This window comes from Ranitomeya variabilis, chromosome 8 (assembly GCF_051348905.1).
Source record: "Ranitomeya variabilis isolate aRanVar5 chromosome 8, aRanVar5.hap1, whole genome shotgun sequence".
In the NCBI taxonomy this organism is placed as follows: domain Eukaryota; kingdom Metazoa; phylum Chordata; class Amphibia; order Anura; family Dendrobatidae; genus Ranitomeya; species Ranitomeya variabilis.
The window spans coordinates 16903408-16927894 of NC_135239.1; the positions used below are offsets into that span (position 1 = coordinate 16903408).

The window sequence follows — 24487 nt, forward strand, 5'->3', positions numbered from 1 at the left end:
TCATGATCACACTACTGATGTAACTCTGACCCGGCGGGCAGAGCTTTAATTGTACTCTAGCCTGTTAGACACAAGTACCATTGGTCCCTGGGAGCCCTCGCTGCAGTTTCTGTCTGCCAACTCTCAGCTTGACACCCGGCTCAGAGAACTGCCGATTCCCAGTCTGGGGGGGGGGATGGCAGAATGCAGCGGCTGGGAGAGACACTTCGGACCACTGCATTAGGAGGCCCGACTGCGCCCTCCCTGCTGGCTGCACCCTGGGCACATGTCCGGCTGCCCCCACCTAGATATGCATCTGCTTACAACATGAAAGTACTTAGCGCACAAATCGGCCAATTAATGTGAGCCCACCAGTCACAACAAGGCGTATCTTTCAGTTATTGGACCCTAAACCTAATATTTATCACATATGTCTTTCCCGGTTTAAAAGCTGCAAATATTAAGAGCAGGTAGGATCCAGCACTATTATCAACAGCCTTAAACTGATGGGAGGAGATGAGAGAAATAAGGAGACAATCACCACCAGTAAATGTGAGCTGCAAAGAAGAAAATTCAGACTCACAAATCCTAACAGTGCAGCCAATGTGAACAGGTACCAGCTGCTGTCTCTGTGTTATATGTCTGGTCCTGGTTGGTTACCATCCAAACATTGATCAATTTTCTAGTGGAACCCCCTTCTTTGGAGAGAATTTGAAGGGATGTTCTGTTTTGTGAAGTGGTTTAAGGGTAGGTGCACACGACCAGTAAATGCTGCGGGTTGGATGTTGTGTACTTGTGCAGCGTCCAACCCGCAGCATCCAGATGTTACAGCACAGTGGAGGGGATTTCAAGAAACCCCATGTCCACTATGTGTCCACAGACGCCCGCAGCTTCCCTGTGGAGACGGACATGCGGCGCATCTTTCCAGACCGCAGCATGTCAATTTATCTTGTGGAGACCCTAGTCTACACAAGAGAAATTTCACCCACACAATGTATTGGACGCAGTGAATCCGCACAATTCAGTGAATACAGAGGATTCCCCTGCGTTGAATAGACGGCAGATCTCTGGACGCAGCGCACGTGTGCTGCCAGTTCCTGATCGTGTGCACATACTCTTAAAGTGTTTGTATTTTTTTTTTCTGCCTTTGGATTGGTCAGTGCCTAGGTTGGAGCCGATTCCATCAGGATCCACTTTAAATAAAAACAGGCACTTTGTTCCCACCAGACATTTTTCAAAACCTGAAGAGGCAAAAAAAACATTCAACATATGAACAGCTAAAAGGTTTTAAAAAAGAAACGAATAAGAAAAGTCTATTGACAGTGCAATTTCTCCAGATGTTTTTTTTTGAGCAGACAAGTTCCAAGAAACTGCTAAAAAAAAAAAAAATCTCCATGCAGATATCTTAGGGTTCCAGCAAAGAAAGGTCACCTTGTAATCGCTTCAATGTTTGCAGACACCTTGGTGCAAACGGAGGCTGCTGTGTTATCGATCTATATCTATTTATCTAACGATTATCCATCTATCAAGGCTTGAAAAAGGCTCAAACACCGAGCCGAAACGTCGCACAATTGGGCCATTGCAGCTTTTTTGCACTAAAATGATGGTGTGCTGCTGCATCATCTTTTTGTTATTATAAGGACTGGTGTGTACCTGTGAGGCCCTGCACCAACTACTGCTGTTTGTCAGGTGCTGTTCTTTGTTCAATTCTTATCTATTATCTATGATCCATCTATTATCTATCATCTATTATCTATTATCTATCTATTATCTGTCATCTATCTATCATCTATTATCTATGATCCATCTATTATCTATCTATTATCTATCTATTATCTGTCATCTATCTATCATCTATTATCTATCTATTATCTATCTATCATCTATCTATTATCTATCTTCTATCTATCTATTATCTATATCATCTATTTTCTGTCATCTATCTATCATCTATTATCTATTATCTATCTATCATCTATTATCTGTCATCTATCATCTATCTATAATGATTATCTATCATCTATCTATCTATTATCTATCTATCTATCATCTATCTATCTATTATCTATATCATCTATTTTCTGTCATCTATCTATCATCTATTATCTGTCATCTATCATCTATCTATAATGATTATCTATCATCTATCTATTATCTATCTATCTATCTATCTATTATCTATCTATCTATATATCTTCTATCTATTATCTATTTATCCCACAATATTAGATATTCTGGATCCTCGTGGTTTTTACCCACTTTACGGTATATTATATTATTGAACTTTATATTGCACTTTTGTTCTGTAATCAGTTACTGGATGATCAGACTTTCTGGATTATTGGATGTCAAATAAAAGGAATTTTAGTCAACTTCGGCTGACCCTTGTTTTGATCATACTTTCAGGGCTTTTTAGAAAATCTTCATGCCTGCCTGCAATTTGTTATAAAACAAACAAACAAATAAACCGCTCATTACTCACCGTCCCCGGGTCCAAAACGGATTCTCTGGTGCTGCTCCCGGTGCCCGGTATTGGCTGCGGTGCTGATGTCACTTGACAGTGCAGCCAATCAGTGAGCTCAGTGACTCTACCTGTGTAGGTGTAACGCCCCCTCTGAGCTGTTGAGCGCACTGAATGTCCGCCACGCCGTGAACGAGATGTCAGCACCGCAGCGAATACTGGACACCTGAAACTGAGAAAAGCTTGGCTGGTTTCTCTTCACTGCAGTTGGGGACAAATATTTTCTGATAGGGAACAACCCCTTTAAGTAGTCATTTCTGTAGTGAAGACGAGCTCGACCCTGTGCGGACTGTGTGGAGCGCTGGGCCGGCCGAGCTCATGTCGTGGTGTCACTTCTTTACCTTTCTGCTCAACTCCATGAGCAAAAGAGGAAATGCTTCAAGGTGAAGAAGAACAAGTAGGACGTTCTTAAGACGTAAAAAGGTAGTGAAACAAGAGGGATGGGAAGAAGTGACAAAAACAAAGAAAGCAGGTGTAAGTGACGCCCTGGAAAACAACATTCATCATAAAATATGAAAACGCAAAATTAAACTTCTGCTTTTAGGAGGATTTCACATCCTGGTGGTCAGCGCTCATAGAAAGTGAGTAATTCTGCTACATACAGGTGATCTGATCATCGCCTGTATGGAGCTGAGCCGATCGGGTACAGACGATCTGATCATCGCCTGTATGAAGCTGAGCCGATCGGGTACAGGTGATCTGATCATCGCCTGTATGGAGCTGAGCCGATCGGGTACAGACGATCTGATCATCGCCTGTATGGAGCTGAGCCGATCGGGTACAGGCGATCTGATCATCGCCTGTATGGAGCTGAGCCGATCGGGTACAGGCGATCTGATCATCGCCTGTATGGAGCTGAGCCGATCGGGTACAGGCGATCTGATCATCGCCTGTATGGAGCTGAGCCGATCGGGTACAGACGATCTGATCATCGCCTGTATGGAGCTGAGCCGATCGGGTACAGGCGATCTGATCATCGCCTGTATGGAGCTGAGCCGATCGGGTACAGGCGATCTGATCATCGCCTGTATGGAGCTGAGCCGATCGGGTACAGATGATCTGATCATCGCCTGTATGGAGCTGAGCCGATCGGGTACAGACGATCTGATCATCGCCTGTATGGAGCTGAGCCGATCGGGTACAGACGATCTGATCATCGCCTGTATGGAGCTGAGCCGATCGGGTACAGACGATCTGATCATCGCCTGTATGGAGCTGAGCCGATCGGGTACAGACGATCTGATCATCGCCTGTATGTAGCTGTGCCGATCGGGTACAGGCGATCTGATCATTGCCTGTATGTAGCTGAGCCGATCGGGTACAGACGATCTGATCATCGCCTGTATGTAGCTGAGCCGATCGGGTACAGACGATCTGATCATCGCCTGTATGGAGCTGAGCCGATCGGGTACAGACGATCTGATCATCGCCTGTATGTAGCTAAGCCGATTGGCTACAGGCGATCTGATCATCGCCTGTATGTAGCTGAGCTGATCGGGTACAGGCGATCTGATCATCGCCTGTATGTAGCTGAGCCGATCGGGTACAGACGATCTGATCATCGCCTGTATGTAGCTGAGCCGATCGGGTACAGACGATCTGATCATCGCCTGTATGTAGCTAAGCCGATTGGCTACAGGCGATCTGATCATCGCCTGTATGTAGCTGAGCCGATCGGGTACAGGAGATCTGATCATCGCCTGCATGTAGCTGAGCCGATCAGGGGTACAGGAGATCTGATCATCGCCTGTATGTAGCTGAGCCGATCAGATTATGGCAGATTCTAGTCTCCCATAGAGACTATTGAAGCATGCCAAAAGTAAAATAAAAGTTTTAAAAAGTATAAAAAAAATAAATGTTCCAGCCTCCCCCCTTTCGTCCCATTCAAAGTAAAACAATAAAAAAAAAATCAAGCATACACATATTTGGTATTGCTGTGTTCAGAATCGCCCGATCTATTAATTAAAAAAAAGGATTAACCTGATCGGTAAACGGCGTAGCGAGAAAAAAGTAAAAACGCTAGAATTACCCTTTTTGGTCACTGCGACATTGCATTAAAATGCAATAACGGGCGATCAAACGACCATATCTGCACCAGAATGGTATCACTAAAAAACGTCAGCTCAGCGCGCAAAGAATAAGCCCTCACCTGACCCCAGATCACGAAAAGTGGAGACGCTACGGGTATCGGAAAATGGTGCAATTCTATTATTTTTATTTTACAAACTTTGAAATGTTCACCACTTAGCTAAGAAAGAACCTGGACATGTTTGGTGTCTATGAGCTCGTAATAACCCGGAGAATCATAATGGCAGGTCAGTTTTAGCATTTAGTGTACATAGTAAAAAAGCCAAACAAAAAACAAGTGTGGGATTGCACTTTTTTTTTTGCAATTTCACCGCACTTGGAATTTTTTTTCCGGTTTTCCAGTACACGACACGGTAAAACCAATGGTGTCGTTCAAAAGTACATCTCCTCCCGCAAAAAAACAAGCCCTCATATGGCCATATTGACAGAAAAATAAAAAAAGTTATGGCTCTTGGAAGAAGGGGAGCGAAAAATAAAAACGCAAAAATGAAAATACCTCCAGCCATGAAGGGGTTAAGATACCTGACAGTGAGATTTTCTACTATCTGGAGAAAAGCAACGAACTAGAACAAGCAGTTTGTAATTAAAATTGAGAATCATTTCCCTCTACAGAAAACCTTTAGGATGTGTGCACATGAAATACAGAAGTGTCAGGACGATTGGGCCGAGGTTCTGTCTTTTGTAACTTCTTACAACTGCTTTAGGCGAAACGTAAATGAATGACTGAGAGGATGACAATAAGACCCCAGGACTAACACGGCCTGCAAGGATTAGCTGGGACTTCCAGGCGGGGTCGCTCTCCGGGACACTGAGTACAGTTCTACTAATTAGCCGCACAGTTCTTCTAATTGCTGGCGGTTTGATCTGTCGGTTTCGCTGTGCTGATCCGGCGCTGCAATGACTGCACTCACTGAATGACACGACTGCAGCACGGCCCGCGCTGGATGCTTTCAGCATTTGCATCTCATCGTACGGTAAACCGCTTCCTTCCTGCGCTGCCCAAAAGAAGTCACTAAATTAAGACATTTCTATAAAGCCCATGCAGCATTCTGTTCCCATTCCGGAGCGCGGCGACCACAACACATTCGTTTTCACTTGCATATTTACAATTGCTGTCGCCTGCCTTCCTGCACAATGGTCGGATACTCAGTGACACCTCGGAGGTCCCGTCCGGTCACCCTGAGGGTCCGGCGGATCATTTTAGCTCCGCTTGAAAAACTCATTTTTTAACCTTATTTGATTTTATCCTCAAAGTTAATTTTTGGAGAATGTGTTGTGACATTTCCTACAATTATTCATCTTTGTTCGGTTCTAAAAGTGAAATCGACCTGGTTACAAAGTAACATTAGGGGCAATGTCACTACGTATCTTGGAATGTTACCTGGCGATGTATATGGGCCTTTGGGGGGAGTTATGGAGAATTCTGGAGACCCCTCATCGATGATCATGTTGAATTAATTTTCCCTAACGGAAGCCGATCTGAGAGAAGTAAACATTTGGAACCGCAGATCACTAAGGTTTTCTGTGTTTTTTTTTAATTTATCCAATTTTCAATTCTGAAGAAACTTTTATTATTCAAATGTGACCCTTATTGCCAAAGTTCCAGCGCCCTTCAGGGTCCTTCTGTCCCAACTTTCATCACATTCAGCAGCCATAGTTAAAAATCCTTTTAGGATCTTGAGTCCGAGACCAAAGCAAGTGATCCAGTCCGAGGCGAGGTTCAGCCTTTACGATCACACGGTTATAATCCACCGGTAAAAATCTGAGGAAAATAGAACTTTGTATCATCGAGTTCCTCAGGGAGACTTGGAGCGCAGATCTCCTGGTCACCGGGAACATCTGACATTAATAATTTATCTATGAACGTCTGGTTTTCCCATAGGCTTTGCAGTGTAGGATTGGACATTGTCTGCAGAGCTTCATCGTACAGATTGTTATCCATTGTGACCGTCAGATTCAGCCCCTTGAAAATCTCATCTGCCATGTTCAGTAGGGGCGTCTCATTGGTTGGGAGCCTCGGGCTTCCCGATTCCAGGGCAGAGCGCTGTCGTTCCAACATGTGAGCGGGACTGCAGTAGGATCCTCGCCGTGGGGAAGTGACGTTAGTAATCTGTGGTCTGTACCCCAACGTGTGCTCAGGAACCTCAATGTCAGCGGTTGGGATAAGAGGCGCCTCCTCCACGTCACTGAGAATGTCGGCTTCTTGGGCAGGATTCGCTGACGGGATTGGGCGGCTTGTCAGTACAATCGGCATCTCTTCTATCTCCACAATATCCGGGTCCGAGGACAGCAGACTATGCAGAGGGATCAAACTCTCCTTGCTTTCCTGCTAAGCGATAAGATCAGCGGTTTAGTAGGTAAAATGCAATACGCTATGCAAAAGGTGAATACACGGTATACAACCAACGTGACACCTGGAAAGAAAGGATATTTACACCATTGTACAGATTTTTTTTTTTCTGCCTAAATGCAAACTTAAGAGACTTTCTAACTTTCTAGGCTCCATTAAAATTGTTCTGCTACAGAATATCTTTAACGCCTTTATCCATCTGGGGAGGTCTACAAAAATGGAACAGATTAATCACAGCTCCTGGTCAGTTCTGATGGCTCGACTAGCTCCTCTCTCCCTTCTCTCAGTGATAGCGATAGCAGGGAGGGGGAGAAAGTATCTACAGTCTCTGGGAGGGCAAATAAAACAGTGCAGAAAAGAAAGAAAGCTCATGTAGAAGAAATACGTGCAAGGTAGAAGCTATGCTGATATAAAAGCTAGTAAAGATGGCAACATTCTAGATGCACACAGAGCTTATATTCAGCTTATATTTCTAGGATACAAACAGACCTCACATCCAGCCTATATTACTGGTAGAGACACACAGAGCTCACATCCAGCCTATATTACTGGGAGACACACAGAGCTCACATCCAGCCTGTATTACTGGGAGAGACACACAGATCTCACATCCAGCCTATATTACTGGGAGAGACACACAGATCTCACATCCAGCCTATATTACTGGGAGACACACAGATCTCACATCCAGCCTATATTACTGGGAGAGACATAGACCTCACATCCAGCCTATATTACTGGGAGACACAGAGATCTCACATCCAGCCTATATTACTGGGAGACACAGATCTCACATCCAGCCTATATTACTGGGAGACACACAGACCTCACATCCAGCCTATATTACTGGGAGACACACAGATCTCACATCCAGCCTATATTACTGGGAGACACACAGACCTCACATCCAGCCTATATTACTGGGAGACACACAGACCTCACATCCAGCCTATATTACTGGGAGAGACACAGAGCTCACATCCAGCCTATATTAGGCTGGTTTCACACTTGCGTTTTTGTAAGCTGCGTTTTTTCGCATGCGTTTTGACGCGTTTTCGGCAACGCATGCGTTTTGACGCGTGCGTTCATTTGCAGAAATGCAACCTGTAGTAATTTCTAGCGGCGTTTTTTTGCCGCGAAAAAAAGCATGCGTTTTTTTCGCGGCAAAAAAAAATGCATTGCTGTCTATGTAAACGCATGCGTTTTTAAGCACATGCATTTGTTTGCGTTAAAAACGCATGCGTTTTTATAGAAAAACACAAGAAAACACGAAAAAAAACAAGATAACCCTAACCCTAACCATAGGGATCCAAACCCTAACCCTAAGGTTAGGATCCCTAGTAACCCTAGGGATCCTAACCCTAACCCTAGGGATCCTAACCCTAACCCTTAGGGTTAGGATCCTAACCCTTAGGGTTAGGGTTAGGGTTAGGATCCCAAGGGTTATGGTTAGGGTTAGGGGTAGGGTTAGGGTTTCTATCCCTATGGTTAGGGTTAGGGTTAGGATCCCAAGGGTTATGGTTAGGGTTAGGGGTAGGGTTACGGTTTGGATCCCTATGGTTAGGGTTAGGGGTAGGGTTTGGATCCCTTTATCACCTTGATGGTGGGGGGTGGCTTACCAGTGACCTGGTGACCAGGACATTCTAATAAAAAGCTACCCCTAACCCTAACCCTAGGGATCCTAACCCTAACCCTAGCTAATTCTATTAATAGTGTGTTTTCTAGTTGATTTTGATGATTGGCAGCTGTCACACACTTCTCAGCATGCATTTCAAAAACGTAAACGCGGGAAAATGACGCGTTTTGCCGCTTTTTTTTTGCCGCAAAAACGCATGCGTCTAAAAAACACACCGTTTGCATGCGTTTTTTCACCACATACGTTTTTTTTTTTAAACGCTGCAGATCAAAACGCAAGTGTGAAACCAGCCTTACTGGCAGAGACACACAGACCTCACATCCAGCCTGTATTAATGGGAGAGACACACAGATCTCACATCCAGCCTATATTACTGGGAAAGACACACAGAGCTCACATCCAGCCTATATTACTGGGAGAGACACACAGAGCTCACATCCAGCCTATATTACTGGGAGAGACACACAGAGCTCACATCCAGCCTATATTACTGGGAGAGACACACAGAGCTCACATCCAGCCTATATTACTGGGAGAGACATAGACCTCACATCCAGCCTATATTACTGGGAGAGACATAGACCTCACATCCAGCCTATATTACTGGGAGAGACACAGATCTCACATCCAGCCTATATTACTGGGAGACACACAGACCTCACATCCAGCCTATATTACTGGGAGAGACAAACAGACCTCACATCCAGTCTACGCTACTGGGAGAGACACACAGACCTCACATCCAGCCTATATTACTGGGAGAGACACACAGAGCTCACATCCAGCCTATATTACTGGGAGAGACATAGACCTCACATCCAGCCTATATTACTGGGAGAGACATAGACCTCACATCCAGCCTATATTACTGGGAGAGACACAGAGCTCACATCCAGCCTATATTACTGGGAGACACACAGACCTCACATCCAGCCTATATTACTGGGAGAGACACAGACCTCACATCCAGCCTATATTACTGGGAGAGACACAGAGCTCACATCCAGCCTATATTACTGGGAAAGACACACAGAGCTCACATCCAGCCTATATTACTGGGAGAGACACACAGAGCTCACATCCAGCCTATATTACTGGGAGAGACATAGACCTCACATCCAGCCTATATTACTGGGAGAGACATAGACCTCACATCCAGCCTATATTACTGGGAGAGACACAGATCTCACATCCAGCCTATATTACTGGGAGAGACACACAGACATCACATCCAGTCTATATTACTGGGAGACACACAGACCTCACATCCAGCCTATATTACTGGGAGACACACAGACCTCACATCCAGCCTATATTACTGGGAGAGACACAGAGCTCACATCCAGCCTATATTACTGGGAGAGACACAGAGCTCACATCCAGCCTATATTAGGCTGGTTTCACACTTGCGTTTTTGTAAGCTGCGTTTTTTCGCATGCGTTTTGACGCGTTTTCGGCAACGCATGCGTTTTGACGCGTGCGTTCATTTGCAGAAATGCAACCTGTAGTAATTTCTAGCAGCGTTTTTTTGCCGCGAAAAAAAGCATGCGTTTTTTCGCGGCAAAAAAAATGCATTGCTGTCTATGTAAACGCATGCGTTTTTAAGCACATGCGTTTGTTTGCGTTAAAAACGCATGCGTTTTTATAGAAAAACACAAGAAAACACAAAAAAAAAAAACAAGAAAACCCTAACCCTAACCATAGGGATCCAAACCCTAACCCTAACCCTAACGTTAGGATCCCTAGTAACCCTAGGGATCCTAACCCTAACCCTTAGGGTTAGGGTTAGGATCCTAACCCTTAGAGTTAGGGTTAGGATCCCAAGGGTTATGGTTAGGGTTAGGGGTAGGGTTAGGGTTTGTATCCCTATGGTTAAGGTTAGGGTTAGGATCCCAAGGGTTATGGTTAGGGTTAAGGGTAGGGTTAGGGTTTGGATCCCTATGGTTAGGGTTAGGGGTAGGGTTTGGATCCCTTTATCACCTTGATGGTGGGGGGTGGCTTATCAGTGACCTGGTGACCAGGACATTCTAATAAAAAGTTACCCCTAACCCTAACCCTAGGGATCCTAACCCTAACCCTAACCCTAGCTAATTCTATTAATAGTGTGTTTTCTAGTTGATTTTGATGATTGGCAGCTGTCACACACTTCTCAGCATGCATTTCAAAAACGCAAACGTGGGAAAATGACGCATTTTGCCACTTTTTTTTTGCCGCAAAAACGCATGCGTCTAAAAAACGCACCGTTTGCATGCGTTTTCATGCGTTTTTTCACCACATGCGTTTTTTTTTTTAAACGCTGCAGATCAAAATGCAAGTGTGAAACCAGCCTTACTGGGAGAGACACACAGACCTCACATCCAGCCTGTATTACTGGGAGAGACACACAGATCTCACATCCAGCCTATATTACTGGGAGACACACAGACCTCACATCCAGCCTAAATTACTGGGAGAGACACCCAGATCTCGCATCCAGCCTATATTACTGGGAAAGACACACAGAGCTCACATCCAGCCTATATTACTGGGAGATGCATGTAGATATATAATCCGAAAAAAGGAGTCACAAAACTGCCATTAAAGTATAAAAGAGTAACAGCATTTATTAGTTAACATAACAATAAAATCCTCAGAATAAAGTACAAAAACTCCCAGTCATAATAGGGTAACTATGTGAATAGCAAACATAGGTAAACGACACCATATAACACACCTACAGTCTACGACTTGAGGTCACAAGTTCACCCAAAACACAGTCTATAGTAGATAGTTACATATAAATAGACCCACTAAGGGTTTTAAGACAAGTGTAATACCGCAATGCATGTGACTGGACCTCACCCATATTAGTCGTGGTGTGTGTGGCAACACCAGCCCCTACGCGCGTTTCGCGTAGGCTTCTTCAGGGGGAGGAGCCCTGAAGAAGCCTACGCGAAACGCGCGTAGGGGCTGGTGCTACCACATACACACCACGACTAATATGGGTGAGGTCCAGTCACATACATTGCGGTATTACACTTGTCTTAAAACCCTTAGTGGGTCTATTTATATGTAACTATCTACTATAGACTGTGTTTTGGGTGAACTTGTGACCTCAAGTCGTAGACTGTAGGTGTGTTATATGGTGTCGTTTACCTATGTCCGCTATTCACATAGTTACCCTATTATGACTGGGAGTTTTTTCTGTCCGCCTTAGGACTTATATGTGGCTCTGTTCTTATTATTCACATACAGAGATGCATGTAGAGTAGCTGCGGAGACACGATCACGTGTTTCTCAACGCAAGCAGTGAATAGCCAGGCCTTTCCCCGGGAAGGAACAACCACGGGAAGGGCAGCATCCAATAAAGGAAAACATCCAATACAGGAAAACCACCTATGCCAAGCATGGTATCCATCCACAGACAGCTGTTTCGGGGTTTTTGCACCTCATTAGTGTGGAGTAGCCAGATTCCTACTCCACACTGATGAGGGGCAAAAACCCCGAAACAGCTGTCTGTGGATGGATACCATGCTTGGCATAGGTGGTTTTCCTGTATTGGATGTTTTCCTTTATTGGATGCTGCCCTTCCCGTGGTTGTTCCTTCCCGGGGAAAGGCCTGGCTATTCACTGCTTGCGTTGAGAAACACGTGATGGTGTCTCCGCAGCTACTCTACATGCATTTGCATATTTCCCATAAGGGATGGGGGCAGTGTTCTGGATCACTGTGTTGAGAAACACGTGATGGTGTCTCCGCGGTGTTGGATGTTTTGGTCTCCCCAAGGCCAATCATCTGTGCCTTTATATTACTGGGAGAGACACACAGACCTCACATCCAGCCTATATTATTGGAAGAGACACACAGACCTCACATCCAGCCTATATTACTGGGAGAGACACACAGATCTCGCATCCAGCCTATATTACTGGGAGAGACTCAGATCTCACATCCAGCCTATATTACTAGGAGAGACACACAGACCTCACATCCAGCCTATATAACAAGGATACACACAGACCTCACATCCAGCCTATATTACTGGTAGAGACACACAGAGCTCACATCCAGCCTATATTACTAGGAAAGACACACAGATCTCACATCCAGCCTGTGTTACTGGGAGAGACACATAGACCTCACATCCAGCCTATGTTACTGGGAGAGACACACAAAGCTCACATCCAGCCTGTATTACTGGGAGAGACACAGACCTCACATCCAGCCTATATTACTGGGAGAGACACACAGACCTCACATCCAGCCTTTATTACTGGGAGAGACACACAGATCTCACATCCAGCCTGTATTACTGGGAGAGACACCCAGATCTCGCATCCAGCCTATATTACTGGGAGAGACACACAGATCTCACATCCAGCCTGTATTACTGGGAGAGACACACAGACCTCACATCCAGCCTATATTACTGGGAGAGACACACAGACCTCACATCCAGCCTTTATTACTGGGAGAGACACACAGACTTCACATCCAGCCTGTATTACTGGGAGAGACACCCAGATCTCGCATCCAGCCTATATTACTGGGAGAGACACACAGATCTCACATCCAGCCTGTATTACTGGGAGAGATACAGACCTCACATCCAGCCTATATTACTGGGAGAGACACACAGACCTCACATCCAGCCTGTATTACTGGGAGAGACACCCAGATCTCGCATCCAGCCTATATTACTGGGAGAGACACACAGATCTCACATCCAGCCTGTATTACTGGGAGAGACACACAGACCTCACATCCAGCCTATATTACTGGGAGAGACACACAGAGCTCACATCCAGCCTATATTACTGGGAGAGACACACAGACCTCACATCCAGCCTGTATTACTGGGAGAGATACAGACCTCACATCCAGCCTATATTACTGGGAGAGACACACAGAGCTTACATCCAGCCTATATTACTGGGAGAGACACACAGACCTCACATCCAGCCTGTATTACTGGGATAGATACAGACCTCACATCTAGCCTATATTACTGGGAGAGACACATACACCTCACATCCAGCCTATATTACTGGGAGACACACACAGACATCACATCCAGCCTATATTACTGGGAGAGACACACAGACCTCACATCCAGCCTATATTACTGGGAGAGACACACAGACCTCACATCCAGCCTATATTACTGGGAGAGACACACAGAGCTCAACATCCAGCCTATATTACCGGGAGAGACACACATAGCTCACATCCAGCTTATATTACTGGGAGAGACACACAGACCTCACATCCAGCCTATATTACTGGGAGAGACGCACAGACCTCACATCCAGCTTATATTACTGGGAGAGAGGCACAGACCTCACATCTAGCCTATACTACTGGGAGAGACAAACATACCTCACATCCAGCCTATATTACTGGGAGAGACACACAGACCTCACATCCAGCCTATATTACTGGGAGAGACACACAGAGCTCAACATCAAGCCTATATTACCAGGAGAGACACACATAGCTCACATCCAGCTTATATTACTGGGAGAGACACACAGACCTCACATCCAGCCTATATTATGGTGAGAGACACACAGAGCTCACATCCAGCCTAGAGTACTGGGAGAGACACACAGACCTCATATCCAGCCTATACTACTGGGAGAGACCCACAGAACTCACATCCAGCCTATATTACTGGGAGAGACACACAGACCTCACATCCAGCCTGTATTACTGGGAGAGATACAGACCTCACATCCAGCCTATATTACTGGAAGAGACACACAGACCTCACATCCAGCCTATATTACTGGGAGAGACACACAGACCTCACATCCAGCCTATATTACTGGGAGAGACACACAGACCTCACATCCAGCCTGTATTACTGGGATAGATACAGACCTCACATCTAGCCTATATTACTGGGAGAGACACATACACCTCACATCCAGCCTATATTACTGGGAGACACACACAGACATCACATCCAGCCTATATTACTAGGAAAAAACACAGACATCACATCCAGCCTATATTACTGGGAGAGATACACAGACCTCACATCCAGCTTATATTACTGGGAGAGAGGCACAGACCTCACATCTAGCCTATACTACTGGGAGAGACACACATACCTCACATCCAGCCTATATTACTGGGAGAGACACACAGACCTCACATCCAGCCTATATTACTGGGAGAGACACACAGAGCTCAACATCCAGCCTATATTACCAGGAGAGACACACATAGCACACATCCAGCTTATATTACTGGGAGAGACACACAGACCTCACATCCAGCCTATATTACTGGGAGAGACGCACAGACCTCACATCCAGCTTATATTACTGGGAGAGAGGCACAGACCTCACATCTAGCCTATACTACTGGGAGAGACAAACATACCTCACATCCAGCCTATATTACTGGGAGAGACACACAGACCTCACATCCAGCCTATATTACTGGGAGAGACACACAGAGCTCAACATCCAGCCTATATTACCAGGAGAGACACACATAGCTCACATCCAGCTTATATTACTGGGAGAGACACACAGACCTCACATCCAGCCTATATTATGGGGAGAGACACACAGAGCTCACATCCAGCCTAGATTACTGGGAGAGACACACAGACCTCATATCCAGCCTATACTACTGGGAGAGACCCACAGAACTCACATCCAGCCTATATTACTGGGAGAGACACACAGAGCTCACATCCAGCCTATATTACTGGGGGAGACACACAGACCTCACATCCAGCCTATATTACTGGGAGAGACACACAGAGCTCACATCCAGCATATACTAATGAGAGAGACACACATACCTCACATCCAGCCTATATTACTGGGAGAAACACACAAATCGCACATCCAGCCTATATTACTAGGAGATACAATCCCACAAAAGATAAAAATTAAACTTGGATCAGGTTACAAACTTCACATCAGGGGACCTGAAAATGGATGAATTAAATGAAGATTGCATTGATACTAACTGCAATTTTATTAACTAAAGGTAACATCTAACATATGTGTCACAGATCCCTACTCCATGGTGTCACTAATTCGTCACGTGCCCGCTCTCAGCACATGACTTGGGGTTGTGCCTGCAAGGGTTAATCTATCTCCCCACTCTCAGTCCAGCATTCAACCTCTGTCCTATGCTGTAATGGGAGCATAAATCACACACCGACACAGGCCACACACCCGCTCATACACGCTGCCACCACTCATCGAACACACGGGCGATGAGTCCCGGAAATATTAATACTAATAATGTCTACCACTCATAAGGCTCACACACCTTAGGCTATGGATTCTTTTAGAACATTCAAGGTTCAACTTGTTAAAGTTTTATACTTTAATACAAAAAAGGTTCAGTGCTTACAGTAAGAAAAGGTATAAAAATATGATAATAAAAAGACATACAACTTATGCAAAACATTATGAAATAAACAGGAGAAAACTTACAGAAATCATCTAAATGGTAGTTAGGGGGGGAATGGAGTTGGTGGAACACATCAGCGTCTCAGGCTGCCCTTATATGTGAGCCCGTTTCTCTGTATACAGGTCTAATTTATAGCTTTGGTCTGGAGGTCAGGTTTCTAGACCAGCCCCTCAGGTTAATATCATAATTGCTTGTTTTTTTTTATTGGACCACGGCTGCGCCCCCCAATGAATATATTATTTTCTCTTGAGATCCTTTGTGTGAAAGTTCTCACAGAGATACTATCAGGCCGTAATTAACATCTCTCTTCCAAAAGCTAGGAGGTGCCAAATGTTACCTTTCTTCTTGGCTTCCAGCAGGACCCCCTGGTGAGATTGGAGACAGAAGTCTACTTGTCTCAGGAAAATACATATTAACACCTGGGTGCAACCTGCAGCTTTTTCAAGACAGATGTTACATTACTGCTAGCGACACAATAAATCTATACATAGTCCACTGCACACACACATATATTTATGATTGGTGGGGGTTCGACCTTTAGGACCCATATTCCTCCTAAGAACTATTTAGCCCTGTGTACCCCTCACATGTTACCCTGTACAGTAGTGCCCCACCCCTCCCCCGCAGGACATGGAACTGCTGCAGGAGAATGGGGCTGGCTGCAGTTCGCACAAAGGCTGAAGGCTCTACAGGACATCGGGGTCTTATACACCGAGTATTCACCTGCAGAGACTTCACAGCTGAACTCTTCCTCACATCGGGGTATTCCTTATGTAGGCATTCAGGTAACAATAGGGTCAAGACTTTTTTTACCCTAAAATAAAGAAAAATGACTCGTTATGTTGAAAAACCTCTGATTAAGTCAAGTAAGACAATATTATCATTGTTTAAAAAGTAAAATGTCTGGATTTCTAGTGATGGAATTACATCTACGATATAACTCACTGGCACCAATGAATTTCATCAGATCAAGCTGCTCCTTTTCTCTTCCTTCCGTGCTTTACACTGCAGCTCTGCTTGTTCAGCTTGGCAGCTTCGTACAATCAGAATCACATCTTTGCATACAGCGCAGCGTTCAACAGAATGAGTATCAAGTTTTTTTTGCTTTTTATTGTGTATAATGACAAGGCATAACATTTTCCAATATACTTCCTGCAATAAATGGTCACTGTAGTTTCAATCAATAAACTGCAGTAAAAAAAAATTATATTTCTTATCAGAGAAATATGCTCTAAAAAAACTGCTAAAAAGTGTGTTCTGCTCAAGATAAGATGGATTGCAATGAGGGATCAGATTACTGATTATTCAAGTCTATGGGAAGGAAGAGGATAGAGCAGAAAGACCGGTAGAGAGAAACACACCGGTGCTGCAACTTTATAGTGAGTTTTTATTTCACTCCAGAACTGGATTCACAGCTACACTACTCAGTACCACTGTATAAAATCTTCCATGCTACTACTTTTTAGCAAGTATATTACTTCAGCAAAATGTTGGATTCACCACTACACTGCTCAGTAGTAGTACTGATGTATAAGGTCCTCCTTGCTTCTGGTTTCTAGTAAGTGTATCATCTCATCCAGTACTAGAATCACAGCTACACTGCTCAGTACTGCTGTGTAATGTCCTCCATGCTGCTGTTGCTGCTTCTGATTTCATGTGCTACATAGAGACAGGAGAGCAGGAATCTCTGATATCTGTGTGTGTGTGTTAGTGTCCAGCCACTAGCTCAGAAACAACTGAAAATTGAGCTTGGGCCTGCAGAGGGGAAGGTGGTTATTTAATGTTTTTGGCCCTCTACAACTCAGTAAAATGGAGGTCATCTGGCTTACTTTTCTGCTGAATTCAAACAAAGCAGAATGCAAAAAATAAATACAAAATTTGGAAGAATCTGATCTTTAAGAAGTACAAGTGAATTAAACATTGGTAAAGTTTCTGGTTGATGACAGCAAGCAGAGATCTAGAAAACTATGAGAAATTGTTACAGAAGAGTAAATTGGAAAATTGCAGACATTATCATTATACAAAAAAAAATGTTAAGCTGGAATATGTCACTTAAAGTGCAAAATGTTTTATACAAAAGGTTGTGATTACTATTTTAAAATAAATACGGCCTAAAATAATTTAAAAAAGAAAGAAAAAAGTCACCCACTGATTCATATCCGCCTTACTATAGCCATCCCTAGGGCCCCTGGAGGTCTCCTAGCTTCCTTATCCTGTGGATGTGGTACATGACCGCTGCAGTCAATCAGTGAGTATTGTTTTTTTTTTGTTTTTTTTGTTTGTTTTTTTTTAGTCCATGCTGGGCTCGGTTAAAAAGAAAAAGTAATGGGCAAAACATCAATACAAATAAAGCTTTAGACTACAGATCTCATTTCCAGCAGCTTGTATCTTGACTTTTTTTTTTTTTTTTTTTTTGCTGACGGCTGGTCAATTTTGCTGTGTTAACCCTTCTCCCACATGCTGTACTTTCTACTGACGTAAGTGTGAAACCTCCATGGCGTCACCCTGCTATACCGCTTATTCTAGGAATTCAATAGTGCACGTAGTCAGGGACCGGATACACTGGCTCCCTCTGCTGGCTGAAACTTGGTAATGCATGCATGCTTTCCTCCTCGGTTTATATGGCAGTCAGAAAATATACAGTTGCAAAAGTTTCTGCGTCCTGTCTGTAACACTCCCATTCCCCATTCTTGGATCGCTGGTGCATAGATTTTGCATATTTGTGGTCCCGTGATGATTGCTGGAACCTAATGGTATATACATTACATACCGCTAAGATTCGGCGACTCGCAGGGCTTTCCAAAATTTTCCGAGAGTTAAGCAACCCCCTATAGTGACCCGAAGCAGATCAATAGCTTTGCTGAATGTATATACAGTGCAATACTCAATGTGCTGCGATGTGTGAGTGTGGAGCGCACAGGATATATACCTTTCCTGCATTCCAGATAACGTCAAAATGATCGTAGCCAAAACCAGCACTCCACAAGCCATTCCCACCAGGAGGCCCACATAGCTGGTAAAATCGTTGTCTAAAAACACAGAATTGGTATTAAGTTTCTGATGCCATAATCTAAGGTAGAGGTAGATCATAGTCATGCAACAGTTCAAAGAAGGGGTTAACTAACTCAGATAACAAAACTGCTAAAGTATGTTGGCTCCACCTGTACCAATAATAACTGAAGGAACATCTACAAGGTGTGCGAGGGGTTAAATGTTCTCTTTTCAGTTCTCAGCTTTTACCATTTTTTTCTGCTGTCAGTCACCACTAGGGGGAGCTAAGAATTAATGGTGTTTTACAGCGCAAATGGGAGATTTATAAATCTATGAGGGCTCCCTCTAGTGGTGTCTACGAGCAACGACAACTTTATCAAAAGGGGGTTTGTAGTGAACTCTGAACCCTAAAAATATATATTTAGAAAAATAATCACTACAACCTTTTGTATCTGCTTAACCCTTTGAGACATAGCTATCTTTTAATTTTTATTCTTGAATTTTTTAAATATTTCCATTTTTTTAAATAATTTTTTTTTATTTTTTTCAGTCAATGAAACTGTATGAAGGCTCTTTTTTTGTGGTCCAACCTGTACTTTTAATTGGTATCAGTTGCATTAAATCAATTTTTTTTTTAAATTTAATTCCCCCGACCTCAAAAACTGCTTAAATGCTGCGGTCTCGATTGACAGCTGGATCTAAGGGGTTAAAATGCTACGATCAGAGCTTGCACTTAGCCTCAGGTGCTTGCTTTACAGCGCAGGCATGGAGTGTGCTAGGCTCTACAGTTAGTGTGCCCATCTACTGTGCCTTTATGGCGGATGTCGTAAAGGGGTTAAAACGGCCAATTGTCTGCATGTTAACAGCGCTGCAGCCAATCACTGAGCTCAGCAGCTCTCCCCTATGTAGATGGCACAGGCTGCTGAGCTCACGCATTGGTTGCTGCGCTGCAGACAAACAGCCCAGGCCAGGGCAGCAGCAGAGGCCTAGTTTTGGACCTGGGGATGGTGAGAAACACATTTATGAAAGCGGACAACCCCTTTAAAATCTGAAGAACCCACACATCTGAAATAATGCTTTTCCACATATTGTTATAATCCCTGTTCACATTAAAGAAACAGTCACAGAAGTTTCTGCACCCGGTCAGCGACATGTCGGTATTGCCCAAATGTTCCTACCTTGATGAAAGTTAGTGCACTGCTCGGGCCCTTTTCCAGCCCTCGTGGACGCAGAAATACACACAGAATATTGCTCGTCTGGGTTAAATTTATCGAACAGTAAATGTCTTGTCGATTCCGGGACTTCTATAAAGAGAAATAAATGTGGAAAAACCATTGTGATATCTGGAGAGGGGATCGGTGAATATAAGGATTTTTTTTTTTTTTTTTTTACATATTGTGTTTATTATGGTCTGGATGGAACCAGAGACAACCCATAACTTCTCTGCAAATCGAATTTCCCAAGAAAAAAAAAAAAAAAAAACGCGCGAACAGACGGATTCGAGTTTGACCTGAGCTGCTCAAAAGCCGCACAGTGCAGATTTCTGAGATTGCAGACACTGCCATCTAGTGCCGAAGTTGCAGAATGCACCTACAATTGTATGAATCCATCAAATGATTTACTTACCATAAATTAAATTTATTTCATTTGTGAACTGCCTTATCTGCAGCGTGTACCCGGTGATGAATCCTCGTCTGTCGCACTGTGCAATCTCAGACCATTCAATAATTCTGGCTTTTAACGAGGGGTTAATTATTTTTACAGAACTGGGACCTGTCTTGGGTTCTGTAGGAGATTAGGGTAAAGTTATGTTAGTTTTATTGCGAATGAAGGTGGTACTATATCACGGAAACATAATTTCAATGAATATATAGCAGGATTTATTATGGAAGATTAGTGCTGCAAAAAAAAAATGTAACTGTGGCGCTGGTTGGTTATTGCGCTCCTGTCTAATTACGCGTCATTCTTCTATAACTCGCACCAATAGCTGCAGCCGTGGGACCTTATACTGTGTCTGCTGGAACTAGAATATTTCTGGTGAGATAGGTATATTTGCTTGAATAGATCATTTGAAAAACCATAAATGAGGCTGGTATATTTGCATAAAAAATTCTGCAAGCCTCATTACACAGGTGTCTTAAACCTGATGAGGCTGGTATACTTGCGGAGAAAATTCTGCAAACCTCATTACCTAGGTCTTTTAACCTGAAAAGGTTTATATACTTTCTTAGAAAATTCTGAAAACTGCAATACATAGGTCTCTTAAACCTGATGAGGCTGGTATACTTACTAAGAAAATTCTGCAAACCTCATTACATAGGTCTATTATACCTGATGAGGCTGGTATACTTGCTTAGAAAATTCTGGAAAGTTCATTACATATGTCTTTTAAACCTGATGAGGCAAATATACTTGCATAGAAAATTCTATGTTAGAATAGATGTATAATGCTTTTTGAAAGTTTAAACTCAATCTCTGCCCACCCACTCAGACAACGCCTCAGTGTCCCTCCTCCATGCTGCTGAAACTCTGTGAAAAGTTGCAAAAAGGTTAAAGACAATTTTGAAAAATTTAGCAGAAAAACTTAAATTAAAAGAAAAAGACGAAAATAAAAAAGTGACTTAAAAAAATGCAAATGATGAATCGGATCCATAGTGTTCTACTAATGTGCAGCATCCAAAAATAATCCTTTAGAATCTAAATAATGCTGCCATGTTATTCCCACATAAAACCGCCATATACACGGAGAAGCAGAGGCTACAAAGCACCATAGTGAGGAAAGATCACATCCATCACATTATACTGGACCCACCTAACTCCTGACTGTACCCGTAGACGGTCCCGGCTCTGCGGACTGTAGTGCTGTATACCGCGGATAGGGACACACCGACACGCTGTCCTGGGGCGACGTTCTCTACAATACAAGGCGAACGTCAATCAATGAGCGGACGATGTGCGGATGAAGAATGAATCAGCGGGAAGAAAAACCCACAAATCTGTGACTGTATAATGAGCCGTGATCGGGGCGACCTCTTATATTGTAGATACAATGTGGCAACGAGCAAAATGTCCTCCTGGCCATGTTACCTCAATTTATGGGATTGTTCCACCCTGAGAGCTGAGCACATAAGAGCTCCCACATAATACCGCCCTATAATGCTGACAAACAGTATAGGCCATAGTGGGACAGGTCTGAGAAGATCTGCCGGCATTTGCTCCTTCAGTCCATATTATATTCTGGCCCTGTACACACCTGAGGACGCTGCAGTAATCTCCTCCGCTGTTCTGTAGAGTTTACCTTGTATTGTAAAGTTTATTTGTTCCTTTTCAATTTTCTTCCATGATACTTTTCTGTGTTTTCCGTCACAAGAATCAGACATCCACTGAAGAATGTACCATCTAATTGGCTCAGCGGAGCTGGCGGGGGGCTGCCATTGTACCAACACAGAAGATGAATGTAAAGATCCCACTGTGACATTTTGTGGTCCTAGAAAACATGAGCACAGGCTGAGCAATACTGGAGGCAGAATCCTAACATGTATCTCTGTATACAGGGAGCTCCCCCTAGTGGTGACTGCATACAGGATCTTATCATGTATCTCTGTATACAGGGAGCTCCCCCTAGTGGTGACTGCAGACAGGATCTTATCATGTATCTCTGTATACAGGGAGCTCCCCCTAGTGGTGACTGCAGACAGGGTCTTATGTATCTCTGTATACAAGGAGCTCCCCCTAGTGGTGACTGGAGACAGGATCTTATCATGTATCTCTGTATACAGGGAGCTCCCCCTAGTGGTGGCTGCAGACAGAATCTTATCATGTATCTCTGTATACAGGGAGCTCCCCCTAGTGGTGGCTGCAGACAGAATCTTATCATGTATCTCTGTATACAGGGAGCTCCCCCTAGTGGTGGCTGCAGACAGGATCTTATCATGTATCTCTGTATACAGGGAGCTCCCCCTAGTGGTGGCTGCAGACAGAATCTTATCATGTATCTCTGTATACAGGGAGCTCCCCCTAGTGGTGGCTGCAGACAGAATCTTATCATGTATCTCTGTATACAGGGAGCTCCCCCTAGTGGTGGCTGCAGACAGGGTCTTATCATGTATCTCTGTATACAGGGAGCTCCCCCTAGTGGTGGCTGCAGACAGAATCTTATCATGTATCTCTGTATACAGGGAGCTCCCCCTAGTGGTGGCTGCAGACAGGATCTTATCATGTATCTCTGTATACAGTGAGCTTCCCCTAGTGGTGACTGCAGACAGGATCTTATCATGTATCTCTGTATACAGGGAGCTCCCTCTAGTGGTGACTGCAGACAGGATCTTATCATGTATCTCTGTATACAGGGAGCTCCCCCTAGTGGTGGCTGCAGACAGAATCTTATCATGTATCTCTGTATACAGGGAGCTCCCTCTAGTGGTGACTGCAGACAGGATCTTATCATGTATCTCTGTATACAGGGAGCTCCCCCTAGTGGTGGCTGCAGACAGAATCTTATCATGTATCTCTGTATACAGGGAGCTCCCCCTAGTGGTGGCTGCAGACAGAATCTTATCATGTATCTCTGTATACAGGGAGCTCCCCCTAGTGGTGGCTGCAGACAGGGTCTTATCATGTATCTCTGTATACAGGGAGCTCCCCCTAGTGGTGGCTGCAGACAGAATCTTATCATGTATCTCTGTATACAGGGAGCTCCCCCTAGTGGTGGCTGCAGACAGGATCTTATCATGTATCTCTGTATACAGTGAGCTTCCCCTAGTGGTGACTGCAGACAGGATCTTATCATGTATCTCTGTATACAGGGAGCTCCCTCTAGTGGTGACTGCAGACAGGATCTTATCATGTATCTCTGTATACAGGGAGCTCCCCCTAGTGGTGGCTGCAGACAGAATCTTATCATGTATCTCTGTATACAGGGAGCTCCCTCTAGTGGTGACTGCAGACAGGATCTTATCATGTATCTCTGGATACAGGGAGCTCCCCCTAGTGGTGGCTGCAGACAGAATATTATCATGTATCCCTGTATACAGGGAGCTCCCCCTAGTGGTGACTGCAGACAGGATCTTATCATGTATCTCTGTATACAGGGAGCTCCCCCTAGTGGTGACTGCAGACAGGATCCCATCATGTATCTCTGTATACAGGGAGCTCCCCCTAGTGGTGGCTGCAGACAGGATCTTATCATGTATCTCTGTATACAGGGAGCTCCCCCTAGTGGTGACTGCAGACAGAATCTTATCATGTATCTCTATATACAGGGAGCTCCCCCTAGTGGTGGCTGCAGACAGGATCTTATCATGTATCTCTGTATACAGGGAGTTCCTCCTAGTGGTGACTGCAGACAGAATCTTATCATGTATCTCTGTATACAGGGAGCTCCCCCTAGTGGTGGCTGCAGACAGGATCTTAAGGCCCCGTCTCACTAAGCGATTTACCAACGATCACGACCAGCGATACGACCTGGCCGTGATCGTTGGTAAGTCGCTGTGTGGTCGCTGG

General features: G+C 44.2%; 1 protein-coding gene across 3 annotated transcripts in view; it reads right to left on the minus strand.

The window, feature by feature from the left end:
* Positions 1-5154: 5154 nt before the first annotated feature.
* Positions 5155-24487, minus strand: part of IL23R (interleukin 23 receptor) — a 61087-nt gene continuing 41754 nt past the window's right edge. Inside the window, exons 10-16 of one of the 3 annotated variants that reach the window (XM_077276380.1) lie at positions 22284-22472; positions 21798-21899; positions 20612-20770; positions 20164-20289; positions 18924-19023; positions 16718-16808; positions 5155-6914 (exon numbers count right to left, since the gene is read on the minus strand). In XM_077276380.1, coding sequence (XP_077132495.1) covers positions 6330-6914; positions 16718-16808; positions 18924-19023; positions 20164-20289; positions 20612-20770; positions 21798-21899; positions 22284-22472 — 1352 coding nt within the window. In that variant the 3' untranslated portion in view covers positions 5155-6329. Of the gene's footprint in view, positions 6918-16717; positions 16809-18923; positions 19024-20163; positions 20290-20611; positions 20771-21797; positions 21900-22283; positions 22473-24487 lie in introns of all 3 variants that reach the window. The other 2 variants (XM_077276379.1, XM_077276378.1) reach the window with 2 other exon arrangements.